At 44.7% G+C, this 16,712-nt stretch overlaps 1 protein-coding gene across 1 annotated transcript; it reads right to left on the bottom strand.

Moving 5' to 3' along the window:
• Positions 1 to 938: 938 nt before the first annotated feature.
• Positions 939 to 10,841, bottom strand: LOC136652985 (vomeronasal type-2 receptor 26-like). Its single transcript, XM_066629911.1, has 6 exons — positions 10,627 to 10,841; positions 8,338 to 8,629; positions 6,643 to 7,527; positions 5,074 to 5,301; positions 2,971 to 3,097; positions 939 to 1,840 (listed from the first exon to the last, which is right to left on the bottom strand). Exons 1-6 carry the CDS (start codon positions 10,839 to 10,841, stop codon positions 939 to 941), a joined length of 2,649 nt encoding a protein of 882 aa, XP_066486008.1.
• Between the last annotated feature and the right edge of the window lie 5,871 nt (positions 10,842 to 16,712).

The raw sequence follows: 16,712 nt of genomic DNA, 5'->3' as shown, positions 1-16,712 counted from the left end.
AGGCATGCTGGGGAAGGGAGTGGGGCGGGAGGGGGCGGAATCAGTATCTGCAAGGGATCCATTCCAGCCCCCCCTTTCCTACCTTCATCCTCAGCAGCACAAAACAGAGAAGAAAATGGCCACTGCCCCAAACTTCTTCAGACTCACTTTCAGTGAGATAGTGGAGGACTGACCATACTGGCATGCTAGAGTGGAAAAGGAAGCTGGACTAGTGCCTCACGAATTCACTACCCCTCCAACATTGTCACTTGTTGTGAATGGTTCCACAGCACTTCACAGACAGGCCTCCCATGTGAAAGGTGGGCAACCCAATCTTGAGCTGCCCGCAGTGCAAGGCCGCCACGGAGCCAAAATGACCACCACAGCATCCAACGCACAACCGAGCATCCTGCAGTGGCTCCTCAGGGGAAGTGGACTTTGATCCACTTCCCCTGAGTAAGGGAAGTAGCTGTGCTACAAGATTCTATGACGGCTGTAGAGCTGGTGCAGAAATGGAGAGTCCCGTGTTGGACCTCACATTCCTACAAAGGGCACAGGATCTGGTGGAGCCGAGCTCCACCAGTCCAGCCCTCCTCCTGCCTTGTGCCTCCCCTGCCACACCTCATCCCCGCCCTCCACCTGCCTCCCACCACACAGCAATGCTTCCTTCCTGCCTCTCCCCACACCCACACTCACCTATCTACCACCAGGTTTGTTTGTTTGTTTGTTTGTTTGTTTGTTTGTTTGCTTGTTTGTTTGTTTGTTTGTTTGTTTGTTTGTTTGTTTGTTTGTTTGTTTGTTTGTTTGTTTGTTTGTTTGTGGAATTTATATCCAGCTTTTCTATCCCAACAAAGGCAACTCAAGGTTACTACCAAGAATGTGAAATAGTGGAGAGTGATCGAATATGTGGGCTATATCTACTTCCAGATAATACAAAATAAAAGATATGAAACACATACTTAGTGATTTCTTCTTCTGAGCTGATCCTTGCTGTTCTGTTCAGGCCTCAGGATAATTATGTAGCATTTGGGGAAAAAGATACAGCCCAGCAACCCAGCACTGGAGGCCAAGATGGAGAAGATCTCCACAGCCACCATGTACTTTCCCTTGGTGCTCAGGTAAGGCGGGATGAAGGACAACCACACACTACAAAACACCAACATACTGAAAGTGATGAACTTGGCTTCATTGAAACTGTCTGGCAGCTTCCTAGCTTGGAAAGCCACAGTGAAGCTGACAGCAGCCAGAAATCCCAGGTATCCCAGAACACAATAAAACATAGTGATGGAGCCTTCATTGCACTCCACCACCGTTTCTTCAGCCAGAGAGTCCGTGTCCAAATCTGGAAATGGAGGGGCAGTGCAGAGCCACACAGCACAAATGGTGGCTTGAATGAGGGAGCAACCAAGTATAATGGAGTTGGCCAGCCTTTTCCCCACCCATTTCCTCATCCTGGATCCTGGCTTGGTGGCCATGAAAGCCAGAACCACAGTGATGGTTTTAGCCAAGATGCAAGAAACAGCCACTGAGAAGACAAGGCCAAAAGAAGTTTGTCCTAAATAACAGGTCACTGCATGAGGCTGGCCAATGAATAGCAAGGAGCAGAGGAAGCAGAGCAATAAGGAGACAAGGAGAGAGTAGGTGAGGTCTTGATTGTTGGCTTTGACGATGGGAGTATCCTGGTTCTTGATGAAAATCCTCAGCACCAAAACTGTGATCAGAGAGAAAGACAAAGCCAAGACACTTAATGTCATTCCCAAGGGTTCTGTGAAAGAGAGGAAATGGAAGACTTTGGGAAGGCATTGATCTTGGTTCTTGTTTGGAAACTGACCTTCTGGACATTTGACACAGTCATCCATGTCTGAAAAAATAAACAAATGTAAATTTGATGTATCTGTTATAATTTTCTCTTCCTATATCAATCCATGCCTAACTAAGTGGATGGTTCCACCTCTAATTCATGTTTGAGTTGAACATTCTTTGAAATGTTGTTTTTTCTCAAATGTCAAAAATGTACAGCCTGCAGTGTCCTCTTTGGACAGCAAATATAGAATATTGAGATCTACTATCTGATCTAAAATATCCTTCCAAGCTAAACAATTCTGCTATACTTGTCGGGTTCAATATGGCTGTGGGTGAGGAATTGATGGCCAATAAAGAAGCAATGCTAAAAAGAAATTGCTTTTTTATGTAAAGTGTGGTGTCTTCCTGGTTTTAAAAACAGGGGAAATTTTAAAATGCATCATGGGATATCAGTGCAAGGAAAGTTCAAACCATGGGAGAAGACTTATTACAGGGGACGATACTATAGTAAAATGCGCTTTGGGTGCGAAAGGTGCCCAATAGTGACTGAAAAGGGTCAGAACAAGAAATGAGATTGACTGCTTAAAATCCTCGTCCTTCCTCGGTGGTGAAGAGCCCAACTAGCAGCTAATTTTGCTACTATTAAATTTGAAAGAGAGAATCACATAGTTGTCAAGCAGGTGTTTCTTGTAACATTTGATTTAACTCAATTTTTCCCTCCTTCACTTGTAAGTGATATGAATGGGAGAGAATCAGGTTTTTGGCTTTTGAGTGTGGCGCAGTCCGGCGAGTGGAGGCGTTGAGTGTGTGGCAAGCGCAACTCCTGGGTCATTTGCCCGTCCCCCCCAAAGTTCACCATTGCCCCAGAGGCCTCTTAGGGCACAATCCTAACCAGGTCTACTCAGAAGTAAGTTGTATTTTGTTCAGTGGGGCTTACTCTTAGGAAGGTGTGGTTAGGATTGCAGCCTTAAACGTACTCTAGCCAAAGAGCTGTTGTAAATCTCAAGAGGCACACTGGGAACCAGGCAGCCCACGGAGAGGTAGGTAAAATTGCTTCTGTCAGGCTGCCTTTTCCCCGGCTGGCTCATAGCATGAAGAGTTTTAAAGCATAAAACTAGGAAAAAGGGGATACTTAGGAGTGATGTTATAGCATGAACGATTCATTACACTGCACATTTTGTCTCCCACCTGTCTGATTAGAAATCTTCCCTTCTGGACATAGATTACAATCATAGCAACAAAACGGCTTCCCTTCCTTCTTTTTCTTGCTGTAACCTGGATAGCAGTGGCCATTGCACAGAGCAGTGGGCAGCACCTATGCATGGAAAGAGAAGAGAGTTTACTCCTTTGGCTAGTGAGAAAGTACTATTCTTCTCTAAGACCAAACTATTTTTTTTCTTTAATAGGGTTGGGGTGGATTATAGCTGAATGGAAGCAATCAAGAACACGAATTTTGGAAATTCAGAACCAGAAATGTGAACTCAACTTAAGAAGCAATGAACTCAACTTGAAGTTGGCTGTTGAAGCACACGAACTCCTCATGATCAGAATATTTTTTTAGTCTACTACTACAGTCTCATTAAAGGATTCAGCCATTCACTGATGGAATCATCCAGGATATTCACAGCCCCATCCTGTGCTTCCCAGGACCCAGGGCTGCAGCGGCACTGAAATGGCTACTGCTGCATCCTGTGAGGCTGAGAAGAAGCGTGGGGTCTACTCCACGTGTGTGAGATTATGCTCCCTCACCCTGTGTAATCCCAGGTGGCCCCAATGGTTCTCCTCAGATTTGTGCCCACTATTGTGTGGATTCAAAGAACCATGTCAGATCTCCCAAGCAGGGAGGGGGGATAGGAAAGGGTGGCAGGGCCTTCCGTCTTCAACCCCACCCGCTTCGTTCCCCTCTGCCATGCTTTCTTCCACCCTTCTCCCAACTGGAACATGCCCCCCACCACAACTTAACTCTGCCACCAGGCGCATGCATGAAGCTCCGGGTGGCGGTTGTTTCTATTCCACCCAGCGATGGCTCATGCTGAGCTGGTACCCAAGCCAGCCCAACGGTAAGTGTCGTGTGGGCCTTTAGATCAGGCCCTCAGTCAGTAACTTCTCTAATAGACTTGGAAATAACTGCCAAAATACTTGCACCAAAGATAAAAATCCTACTATGAGGAAATATGGCAACCTTCAGCAGAGGGCATTATTCTGAGTGGTAAATTCTAGGACTGGTTTTTGCAGACAAGATACCCCCAGCAAAAAAGCTTGCATGACACAATGAACAGCAGCCAGAGAAAATCTTGTTGTCTGGATAAAGATAGTATAGAACTCTTCTAAATAAATAAAGAGAGGCAGGGTTGGTGTCAGATGTTCTGGACTAATTTGCAGGCATGACCAGATAGCGAAAAGATAGTATGATATCTTTTGATATCTTTATCAGATAGCGATAAAGATAGTATGATTGGCAACCTTGAGTCTCGAAAGACTATGGTATAAGCCTACAGCACCCGGTATTCCCAGGTGGTCTCCCATCCAGGTACTAACCAGGCCTGACCCTGCTTAGCTTCCGAGATCATGGTATAAGCCTACAGCACCCGGTATTCCTATAGAACTCTTCTAAATAAATAAAGAGAGGCAGGGTTGGTGTCAGATGTTCTGGACTAATTTGCAGGCATGACCAGATAGCAAAGATGTCAGAGATCAACCAATAGCGGAGCTGTGCAGGGGAACATGACTACATACCAAAGGCTGTCCCCTGAACCCACAGCATTGGTAGCACAAAATGTACCATCATGTGGTAAGCAGGGGTATGATGGGAGATCTAGTTGAGCGTTTTGCTCCAGGACCCCTGGCAACTTTTCTGATCTGGAGCTCAGTAGACAAGTGTGACCCTGTCAAGCCTCATAGCTCAGTGACGGATACCAAGCTATTAATGCAAACAGGACTGAGTTCATTCTCAACATCTCTAGACAAAGAAATTTCAGTAGCAATGTCTGAGATGATTCACAGCCCAATACTGACTAAGTGCAGGGGTGGGAGAAGGTGGGGTAGGGAAGGGAGGGTGGAATGAGATGAGGGGATGGCAGCAATAGGTGGGGTCAGAAGATTGAGACTACGAGTTATAAATTCTATAATAAATTCTACATACTGATTTTGCGATTCCTTACAAAAAAGTAAGTTCTTTCGAAAGCATTGCTTAGAAGACTGGGAGGGAATACTAAGGGTCAAGGTGATCAGGATTTAATGCTGGTACATTTCCCATTTAGCTTTCCATCTTCCAGCTGAATCATACCATACCTGATTGAATGCGCTGGGCCATGTGATGGTATCATCATTAATGGTGAATTCTTTGCCTGGGGTAACTTGAGGATCCATCATTCCTGTCTTCACTCTCAAGAAGGACTGGTTGGGGAAAGTCACCCAGTTGATCAGATCAAATCCAGCTGCTAATTCACCCTCCTCATCAAAAGACACCGTGTCTCCAGCACTGTTGTTAAATGAGATGCTTCTCAGGAATGAGTGAAACTGGATTGGAAGGGATCAAGGAAAACATTATAAATGATTTGTGTTTTCAGGGGAGGGACTTTTGTGTAATTGAAAGGACCACATCGTAAAACCAAAATGTTCAGCACACGTCACCTCTGTTTCCGCTGAATTCCTATTTGTCAGCAAATTATGTGTTTGTCTTTGTGGGGGAAGAGGGAACGACATTAATGGCAGCTAGCACTTCCAGAACTTTCTGGAATCTTTTTTCTGATGGGAACTGGGGTTAGGATTTTAATTCCAAAATTCCTGGCAAAATACTGATAGTTTCAAAAAAATAAATATTTATTTACTTTCTTTGAAGTGAACCCTCTGAGGGTCTTCTCAAGGACAGAAAGGATCAACATAGCATCTCTTTCATACCACAGTAGAAATCTAGTGTCACAGTCTGGGAAGAGCCCATCATCCCCCCCCCCCCTCTCAAAGCCAAGTACTTTGCTGTAAGGGAAAAGCTTGCAGATGGAAGTCCTGCAACTGTTCAGTTTGAGTGCTCCGAAAAGGGTCAAAGTTTTGTGAATGCTTTGGAGGCTTTGGGAGCATTTGCATCATTGCCTCTCATATACTCTAGCCTTTCTGAGCATTTAGTTAGAATATGCACAAATACATGACCCCCATTTTGAGTCAAAGACTGCAAAGACTTTGAGTGAAAGACTGCAACAATATAACAATATAACAATAGTTATATCCTAACTTTGGATAGCAAAGTTAGTCATGAGTCAGTTCCACTGATTTTACACACCTCATCCATAGTGATACGTAACCAACTGTGGAACAGAAAACAAATTAGATAAGGCCCCTAAAAAGCTGGATTGACAAAATCCATTATAATGTTCGGGCAGTAGAATCCTACCTTAGACTAGGCTTCCCTTCCTCCAGCCGTGAAAGTAGGCTGATGGCGGAGGTGGAGACTGGTGGAGTAGGCAGAACAGAGTAGGAGAAGGAATGGGGAAGTTTCTACAAGGGGAGCAGGTGGGAGGCAGAACAGGATGGGGGTGGATCTAGGGGTGGATGTAGGCAGCACCTACATGCATCTGAACCTAATCACATTCCCCATCCCTTTCAATCTTCCTGGCTTGCCTCAGATGTCCACAAGAAGAATAGGACTCACAGATCAGAGGCATTCTATTGGGGCAATGGAAGTTTGCTTTGTGGCAAGAGAACAAGAGTTGCCTCAGCTCAAGGAGGCTTCCTGATGTATCCCCTGCAGTGTAAAGCTCAGGCTCCATTGGCTCAGCTGCATAAGCTGGGGGGATTCAGTTAGGATTCAGATCTTAGTTGTCTTCTAACATCCCCATAGACAAGGAAGCCAATTTGCAACATTACCTGAGACCATTGTGGATGTGGAGAAGAGAGCCTGCGTTTGTCTACCACAGATCTGTGCTCGGCCCTGAATGAGAACATCTTCTGCAATGCATGTGCAACAGCGTGAACTGCGTTGTAGATGCTGTAGCTTTGGCCAGTCATGTTCATTTCAAAAAAGGTCCCTGGGAGGTCCTCCAACCTCTCTTGACCAGTGCATGGATCTCTGCTGTCCTCACCATCATCAGAATGAGAAAATGAGCAGTTAAAAGCCCCTTCCCAGAAGTTCCTGATGAAGTCATCTCCTTCTTGTGACATTGGCTGTAGAGATTGAAGGAACTCTGAAAACCCCAGCACTTTGTTGGAGTGAATGGCAAAAGACAGGGCACCATGGAAGACCTGTATGTCAAAATCCCTGTGCACTGTCAGTGATGAGAAATCCCACTGGCTGGTCAATATCCACACTTTACCAACAAAAGACACTGTCATACCTTCTAGTAGGGCATATAAATATATCACCCATTTCAAACCTGTTGTGGTCTGAAAGTCGGCATTGAGAACATAGACTGTGACTTCAGAATTTATTAGTTCCAGGATCTCAGCCACATGGGGGTTTATTACATCTGTGGTCTCTAGTATTTCTGCCATCCCTGTAACTTGAGAGAGTGCTGGTATTCTTTTACTAAAGGCCACACAGATTCCACGTTCAGAAAGCATTTTCAACATGGTGCGCACAAATTTTTCTCCATTATCATCACTGTAAGTAATAACTCCGACCCAAATCCACTGGAAATGCTGAAGTAAACGGACAATCCCTCTGTATTGATGGGCTTCATTAGGGACCATTCGATAAAAGGAAGGCAGCTGCATTTTAGCATTAATCACTGGAGCAAGTGCACAGTAGGCAATCTAGGAAAGAACAATTACTATTATCCAAATAATGGGGAAAAACCAATAAAAATATTTATGAATCTGATCAAATAATGTGTTGAGATGAAAACCCGTTTTGAAATAAAGTAATATGTTTCTGGCAGATGAGCAGGTATGGATTGCTCATTTTTACTTTATTTTAATTTTATTTATTTAACTATTGGGGCATTTTGACCCAATCCTCTCTATTACTGCTGATGCAAGATCAGTTGTGTTAATGATATACTAAATGTCAGATATATAGAAAACAAATTGTTCCATGTTTGCTTGCATGTGTTTCCATGTTTTATCAGCAGTGGTCCTAGCACTGGGCAAACGGGGCAAATGCCCCTGGTATGCCCCGGGCGCTGAGCCTGTGTGACTCTAGAACCTCATGGGAACCCTTACTGAGGCTCCCAAAATGACTAACATTTTCTGCCCTTTATTCCTGTGCTTTCAGGTTTTGACTGGAATGGTGGCTTCCAAATTAGTAATATTTGATACCATTTCCAAAGAAAGTGCCTATAGTGCACTTCTAACATCTTATATATATTCTGGTCAGTCAGTCACCTTGGGAGAAAGAAAAAAGATATACTAAATTATGAACAACTAAATATTCACTAAGAATATTTCAGTCCTGCCATAGCATACTATTTGATCTGAATAAATCTAATCAAAGCTGGCAAAGCAATGAGCGATAAGATGAAAACCATCTTGCATATCTGTAAAAAACCATGATTGTCCCTGAGAACACTTTAAAAGCATACTCTCAGAAATTTAAAAATTGTTATGACCCACATGCCATTGTACCTGTGGAATCTTGTAGATGCCTAATTGAGTACCCATGTGAAGGGAGATTTCTGCATCTAGTCCTCCAATGACAGCTATCAGATCCTTTTGCTTGCCACATTTGAAGTTGGGGACAACCCTTTCCTGGGTGCAAAGAAGTTTCAGGGTGTTCTGGTGAGTCAGCCTTGCATCAAAGTAACTGTCATAGATGTGGAATCCCAGACTGACATTTGGTAGGATCTTCAGATTCTCATTGATCTCCTTCACAGCAAAGACCAAGGACAGGACATGCTGGTAGTTCTTTGGAACTGGACTAAAGGAAGTATTATATTTTGTATATGGTCAAACCTTCATGAAGTATCTATCTGAAAATAGTCCCTTACATATATTATCAAAGCCTCAAAAGTTCTTTCAATTCAATGTTATAAAATATTCAAGGACTTTTAAGATAAGATAGAAAAAGTAGATCATTATGTGCAATCTGCCCTAACTGCTGAGTATATGGATACAAATCTTATCTAAGCAGATTGTCTTCCCAAGTTATTGTTGTTTTTTTAATCCCAAATTCATTAACAGAATAAAGAAATGTGTACTGATATTTTCTTAGCAGTTCTGCTATGAAATACAATTCATGGGCATGATTCAGAGAAAGCCTGGTCTTACTGGTTTAAATGGGAGCACTGAGGACACATTTCTCTCCCAACTCCCATCCCATAATGACTAACAACAAGACCCTAGGCACTTATCCTCAGAAGTAAATTCCATTGAATGCAATAGGACTTACGTACAAATAAATGTAGTCTTAGATTGTAGTCTAAGAATTGTTTAACTTTGGTTGGTCATACTCATCTTGTTCTAGTGTAAAGCATTTTACTTCAGAATAGTAAAATGGGTGGGCCCCTTTTTGACTGATGCCTAAAATAAGAGACCCTGGCCATTGGCTCTCAAATGCCTTCAGGAAAGAGATTTCATCAGTTCCTAGCCCCAGTGCCATAATATGGAGGGTGCCAATCTGCAACTCCAACTTCTGCAGTTTCTACCTGTAGCCTAGCCCAGTGAGAAGAACTTCTAAGCTGGCATCTCTCAAATAATCACTGCTAGGAAGAATGGGTACCTAGTTGCTAAGTTCTGCAAAAACCGATGGCACCTTTAACCCATCCCTGGATACTCTTCAAAAGGAGAAATTATACTCCATCCATTGGAATGGATCTGTCTTTAAAGTAGAGCTCAGTGATACACACACATTAAAGTGCTGACTCAGTTCAAAGAACAGAATGTCCTTCTGAAATCCCTAGAACCCCAAATGCATAAACACGTGACCTGAATGTAGTTCCTCATATGCAATTGTTAAATTAAAGGCAGATCCATGGATTGCAGGGAGACCACTGACATTATTGGATCTTACATGGAGTTAAACACAGGAGGAGCCATATCTCAGTGGTAGAGCACATGCTTTGCATGCATCCCTGTTAGCTCCATGTACTGCAGAGAAAGATTTCTGTATGAAACTTTAGTGAGTCACTACTGGCATTTAGCACAGGCAGTTCTGAATTTGACATCTGGTATATGTGGCAGTTTCTGGGAGCCACAGAACCCAGATACAGGAGAGAAGTAAAAGACATGAAACACATGCATCTGGTAGATCAGTGGTTCCCAAACTGGTGAGTAATGAGTCACAAGCCAGGGAAGCACTTGTCCCTGCCCCTTTAAGAGGAGCAGAAGGGGGAGGCAGCAGCAGGATCCCCAAGATCAAGCTACTGCTGGGGACTGGAGGGTTTCTTTTTACTAACCTGCAGCGAGCACTGCAGTCCTGTGGGGTCTGGGGAGCCTTCCACAGGGCTCTACCTGCCTGCCAAAGACTAGGAAAAAAAGAAAGAAAGGGAACTTCTGGTTTCATCACAAAAACCAGAAGTGCTTTTTGTGTGTGTGTTTTTGAGGGACAGGGAGCCCTGTGGAGCGCTTCCCAGACCCCCCCCCCCAGGACAGCAACGCTGGCTGCAGGTTAGTAAAAAGAAACCCTACCATCCCCAGCAGCACTGGCTGCAGGTAAGTTAAAAATTCCTCCCATCCCTGGCAGCAGCACAATTTACAGTGCTCCTAAATCCCTTCTAAGAGTTTGAAAATAACTGATATAGATCCAAGTACATTTATACAAACTTTGAAAGAATCCTGGTCATAAATCTAAGTACATCTTCCAAAACAAGCATAAGCAGACTCTCTTCTGAACATGCCAGTCCTTGAAATACACATTGGTAATTGATCTGATCTGAGCTTCTGAACATTTTGGAGAGTTAAGTAGAATTTCCTTACATTATCATCCTTGTTTTGGGGTGTTCGCTGAAAGAAATGTCACCAAACATGCAGGTAAACTGTGACACAATCGCTCCAATGATCAGTTCTCCACTCTGTTGATACTTCCAGGGGAACTGGGAGGGTTCAGTGACGGCACACAAAGCAGCCTGTGCCTTGTATTCAATTGGAGAAAACTGAAGGCCCAGAATGAGCAGCAGTGCTAACAGAAGCATCCCTGCTATCTTGGGTGGATCTTGACTCAGAATGCCCAGTTGCTATCCATCATCCACCCTCAACCTGCCAAGAACAACCTCAACTTGTCTGCAGCAATGGTTCCCGAATCTGTTGATGAATGTGCAGTCCAATCCTATCAGGCATATATAGTGGCAGATCTCCTGCTCTACTGCTATGAGTGGCAGGATAGGATTGGGACATAAGTAGCCTAAGCTGAAGATGGCACAGTTCTCACTATTCAGTTTTCAACCCAGGTTTGAGCAGCACAGGGATTATACATTGATCAAGCATCTTTGAGGCATTAGAAAAGACCTGTGGGATTTGCCTAGCGTGACTCATAGCAATTGAAGTTAATTATAGGATTGAAAATCATTGCTCAGATGATTGTACTGGGTGACATAATGTTTGCATCAGATGTAGACGAGGGAAAAGTCACTTTTTGGATCTTTCAGTGATTGAGGGCCAAATCTTACCCCTTCTGCTCCCAATCAATGCAGCAGTGCCAAAAACATCAACCACTTCATCCTATGGTGGGGGGGGGCAGTCGCAGAGGTCTCCATTGCACAGAAGCAGGGGGTTAGACCATCATGGCGAAGGGTGATCTACTTGGATCTGCTACAGTTAAATAGCTAATGCATGTTTCCATTGTCTTGCACTGCAGGATTGGGTCCAGGAAAAGAGTTAGGATATTGGCCACACCAGTGAGGCCAGTCCTGCCCACTAGGACTTGATCAGCCTACCCTGCCTCATTTTGCTACCTCTCCACCTTCTTGCCACCCCCTCCCACCTCTGCAAATGACTAAGTAGTCAAAGGGTATGAGTGAATTTTCATGGAAGGGATGATACAGTCCTTCCCACTGATGTTCCTGGCAGCGAGGTAAGTTCATTCACTTAAAGAACACCTTCTGCAGTAGGCACTGGCTGCTTTACAGAAGTCCACATTGCCATGAGGCAGGATCCAAGGATGAGCGGCTCTACAAAGCATGTGTTAGATTGGGCTGTTAGTGGAATAGGAGGGAGTTTGTTGGCACTAACAGGCCATGAAGAGGAAAAAATGGCAACTGAGTAGGTAACTGCTAGAAGGAAGCCACACTCTATACCAGACCCAATCACCTTACCCCCGGACTAGTCCCAGTGATTTTGCTGCTGCATGTCTGAGTAGATCCATCCCAGCCATGGAGGCCTATCCCCGGATTCCCAGACCAGGATTTCCAGGACTGCCCCACACTGAATGCAGCATGTGTCAGATCGCAGAATGCAGGCCCCTCCCCATTAGATTGCCTTACTGGTTGCTTCAGAGCCTCTTGAGATATCCTATGGCCCCTTTGAAAGCCTCCTGAGGCCTTTGGACAGCCTTTAAACATTACTTTTCGTTCTTGACTGAAAATTGGAAATAATGTTTGTTGGCCCTCTGGAGGCCTCAGAAGGATTTTGGAGGGCGAGAGAATGCCGCCGAGACGTCCCCTGCCTTCAGAAGGGCTCTGCAGGGCCAGTGACAGCGTATCAGTGCGGGAGGGTGTGGGCAGCAGTGCTACCCTCGCAGGCGTGACACCCTGGGGCATTTGCCCCCCTGACCCTCCTCACCAGTAATGCCAGTTCTACAATGGATGATAATGTGCTTTATGAACATAAGACCATGCAGGGTTAATGCTACAAGAAGCAAATGTAGACACTTGCACGAAAATACTCTTCCACTTTTCTGGGGGATGCTCACTGCAGACTCATGTTTATTTAGTTCAAAAGGACAAACAAAGCATACCTCTCTCTACCACAGATAATACAAAATAAAAGACATGAAACACATACTTAGTGATTTCTCCTTATGAGTTGATCCTTACTCTTCAGTTCAGGCCTCATGAGAATTATGAAGCATTTGGGGAAAAAGATACAGCCCAGCAACCCAGCACTAGAGGCCAAGATAGAGAGAAGATCTCCACAGCCACCATGTACTTTCCCTTTGTGCTCAGATAAGGGGGAACAAAGGACAACCAAACACTGCAAAACACCAACATGCTGAAGGTGATGAACTTGGCTTCATTGAAACTGTCTGGCAACTTCCTGGCTTGGAAAGCCACAGTGAAACTGACAGCAGCCAGAAATCCCAGGTATCCCAGAACACAATAAAACATAGTGATGGAGCCTTCATTGCACTCCACTACAATTTCTTCAGTCAGAGAGTCCATGTCCAAATCTGGAAATGGAGGGGCAGTGCAGAGCCACACAGCACAAATGATGGCTTGAATGAGGGAGCAACCAAGTATAATGGAGTTTGCCAGCCTTTTCCCCACCCATTTCCTCATCCTGGATCCTGGCTTGGTGGCCATGAAAGCCAGAACCACAGTGATGGTTTTAGCCAAGACGCAAGAAACAGCCACTGAAAAGACAAGGTCAAAAGAAGTTTATCATAAGTAACAGCTCACTATCTGAGGTCAGCCAATGAATAACAAAGAGCAGAGGAAGCAGAGCAATAAGAAGACAAGGAGACAGTAGGTGAGGTCTCAGTTGTTGGCTTTGACGATGGGAGTGTCCTTGTTCTTAATGAAAATCATGAGCACCAAAACTGTGATCAGAGAGAAAGACAAAGCCAAGGCACTTAATGCCATTCCCAAAGGTTCTGTGAAAGAGAGGAAATTGAGGCCCTTGAGGAGGCACTGATCTTGGTTCTTGTTTGGAAACGGACATTCTGGATATTTGAAACAATCATCCATGTCTGAAAAAAATAAAAGAAATGCAACTTCACTATCATGATGCAGTCTTCTGATATCATTCCATGCTTGAGGATGGTCCTATCTCTAATTTTTTTTCTCATGTCAAACTTTCTTTGTAATATTTTTTTCTCAAATATTGTAAAACCTAGTAGTAGTACAGCCTCTTTGTACAGTAAATACAGGTCACAGATTGCTTCAAACTGATCTGAGATATCCTCTGCTAAGGAATTCTACCTTCCATTTCAGGTGCATTAAAAATACCAACCTGTTTATTTAAAGTGTGGCATCTTACTGGTTACAAAGGGAAATAGAGATTTTAAAGTACATCATGGGATACCAGTCTCAGGAAATCCTGAACACTGGGAGAAGACTTTTTATGGGATATGATGTAAAAGGTCTTGTGAGTGTGAAACTGCATGCAATGGGCTGGCCCTAGATAGGTTTGGGTCATTAGTTTCTCTTTTTTTGAAGCGTGAATCTAGAGAAAAGGGGAAACTAATAAGTGATGTTATAGCACAGTCTTTCTCAAACTGTGGGTCGGGAGCCAATTGCAGGTGGATTCCCAATCATTTCAATATTTTATTTTTAATATATTTGACTTGATGCTACCATGGTGTTACAGATCTATACTTTTAACAGGCTACCATGTATATGCTTTTAACAATGATAGTGAATGGAACTTACTCCTGGGTAAGTGTGGGTAGGATTGCAGCCTAGGATTGTTAAAAATTTTCCTGCTTGAAGATGTCACTTCTGGTCAGACATCACTTCCAGTAGGTCTTGACAGATTCTTACTCTAAAAAGTGGGTCCCTGTGGTAAGTTTGAGAACCACTGTATAGCATGTATTATTCATTACACTGCACATTTCTCTCTCACACGTTTTTGATGTGAAATCTTCCCTTCTGGACATGGATCACAATAGCAACAAAATGGCTTCCCTTCCTTCTTTTTTCTGCTGTAACCCAGATGGCAGTGATCATTACACAGAGCAATGGGCAGTACCTATGTATGAAAAGTGAAGAACATTTATTCCTCTAGCTAATGAAGAAAGTTATGTTCTTATCTAAGTCCAGCTTGTTTTTCTTTGATCAGGGAGGGACGAATCATAACTTAATGGAGGCAATCAAGAACTAATGGATTTTAATAATTCAGTACCAGAAACTATGAAAGAATTAAGTTCAGATTTGCTGTCAAAAAACTCTATCTGATTAGATGAATGTTTGAGTTCACAAGGACAACAGCAGCAAGCCCCTGGTCCCACCTGACCCCCACTTGAACTTCCTCTAAACCATCCCCACTGCCCACTTAGCCTGCTCCAAAGAAACTTTGTCAGTCATTTGTGCATGACTTGGGCCTCCAGCCATTTGATCTGAAGATCAATCAGCACAAGGCCTAGATAGGATAGGGCTTTAAGATACCTAGATTCTATTTACAAGTGCTGCTGCCAAGCCCAGTGTTCCCCAACCTGCATTTGTGCATCTGATCATTCATTCATTCATTCATTCATTCATTCATTCATTCATTCGACAGGATGATTATCCCTTATCTAGACTGTTTGGGACTGGAAGGTTTCTGGATTTTGGATTTGTCTGGATTCTGGAATAATTGCATAAATTTACCCAGCACCCCCCAATAAAGACACAGGCAAGGGTATATGGTACAAAGGGCCACTTTATTAACTATTTAAATATACTTCAGATTGCAACAGGGCCTAACAAATAAGTCATGCGGGTTCTACATGGGGGAAACGGAGCTGCCCGTCTACTTCCCCCTATAGTGATTTGGGCGACCACACCAGACTCAGGGCAGCGTCAGTACAAGCCTGCCGCCCCCTTCATTGTCACCCCGAAGGGGCAGGGTGGCAGGCTAGCTCAGGCCACCCAAGCGAACCCGCGGTGCGCCTTTACCACCAGGCCGAGGTTCATCCAGCCTGCGCCACCCAGCCGGGAATGCCAGCATGACCAAGCGTGGAGTCCACCCGGCCCTTGCCACCCTGCGGTGTACACCGATATGACCTTACCTACCCAAAACCCGCACGACACCTGCCACCCGGGGGGTCAGCCTAGCGCTTGGCCCCACCGCCCCACACGGAAACAAATTTCCGCAGGCCCAGTTGCAATTCAAGAAGAAAAGTATAATTGCCCAACACCGAAAGGTGTACTCCATCGCTTCTGAACAACTGGGGCGCATCATAGCTGATGCCTGGGTGATAAATGACACCGACTCCGTAAAGGGGTACTGCCCGCCTCACATATGAATTTAGCTTCTTCCTATCCAGTTCAATCTTTTTAACATCAGAGGCATAACACCAAACACTGCGAGGCAAGAGGTCAGACCATAAGATGACCATCCCGCAAAATGCTGATTAATGTGGAGAATATCGCTGTAGGCCTGAAGCCTCAAGGACAGAGTCATCCTCTGGCCCAGGTCGTTCTCTCCCAAATGTATAACGATGATGTGAGGCTGGGCACGGGCATGCACAAACTCATAAAAAGCAGGAAGAAGCTGATCCCACAGCATTCCCCGCCGTGCAACCCAATGCACAGTAGCCAAGGAACCAAGCTGCAACTGCATGCCAAAGCTACTGGATGCCGCCCTCTTCCTTGCCCAGAAAACGATGGAGTGGCTGAAGATAATGAACCGAACTGCTCCCGCCCTGGAACCTGTGGACAGGAAAACAGGAATCACAATTCCAGAAACATGCATCACTTAACCATATAGCACCTGGCAAAGCCAGTGCAAGTGAGCGCCCAACCGCTGTCACGGGACGAGCCCGGAAATATAGCATGCAAAACAGGAACATGTGGCAGTGCCACGATAAACTTCTGGCAATGCCACTATAAAGAGCGCCCAACCGCTGTCACGGGACAAGCCCGGAAATATAGCATGCAATAGAGGAACTTGTGGCAGTGCCACTATAAACACCTGGCAATGCCAGTATAAAGAGCGCCCAACCGCTGTCACGGGACAAGCCCGGAAATATAGCATGCAATACAGGAACTTGTGTCAGTGCCACTATAAACACCTGGCAATGCCAGTATAAAGAGCGCCCAACCGCTGTCACAGGCCGCGCCTGGAAATTTCTGTGGTATCTGCATCACCCCTCGCCCCTACCACCAGGGCGAGGGGGAATAGCCAAGCGAATCCCGCTCAGTGCTTGT

Source organism: Tiliqua scincoides, chromosome 5 (assembly GCF_035046505.1).
Source record: "Tiliqua scincoides isolate rTilSci1 chromosome 5, rTilSci1.hap2, whole genome shotgun sequence".
Classification (NCBI taxonomy): domain Eukaryota; kingdom Metazoa; phylum Chordata; class Lepidosauria; order Squamata; family Scincidae; genus Tiliqua; species Tiliqua scincoides.
Note: the sequence above shows the minus strand (reverse complement) of the source record. Positions and strands in the feature narration are given on the sequence as shown.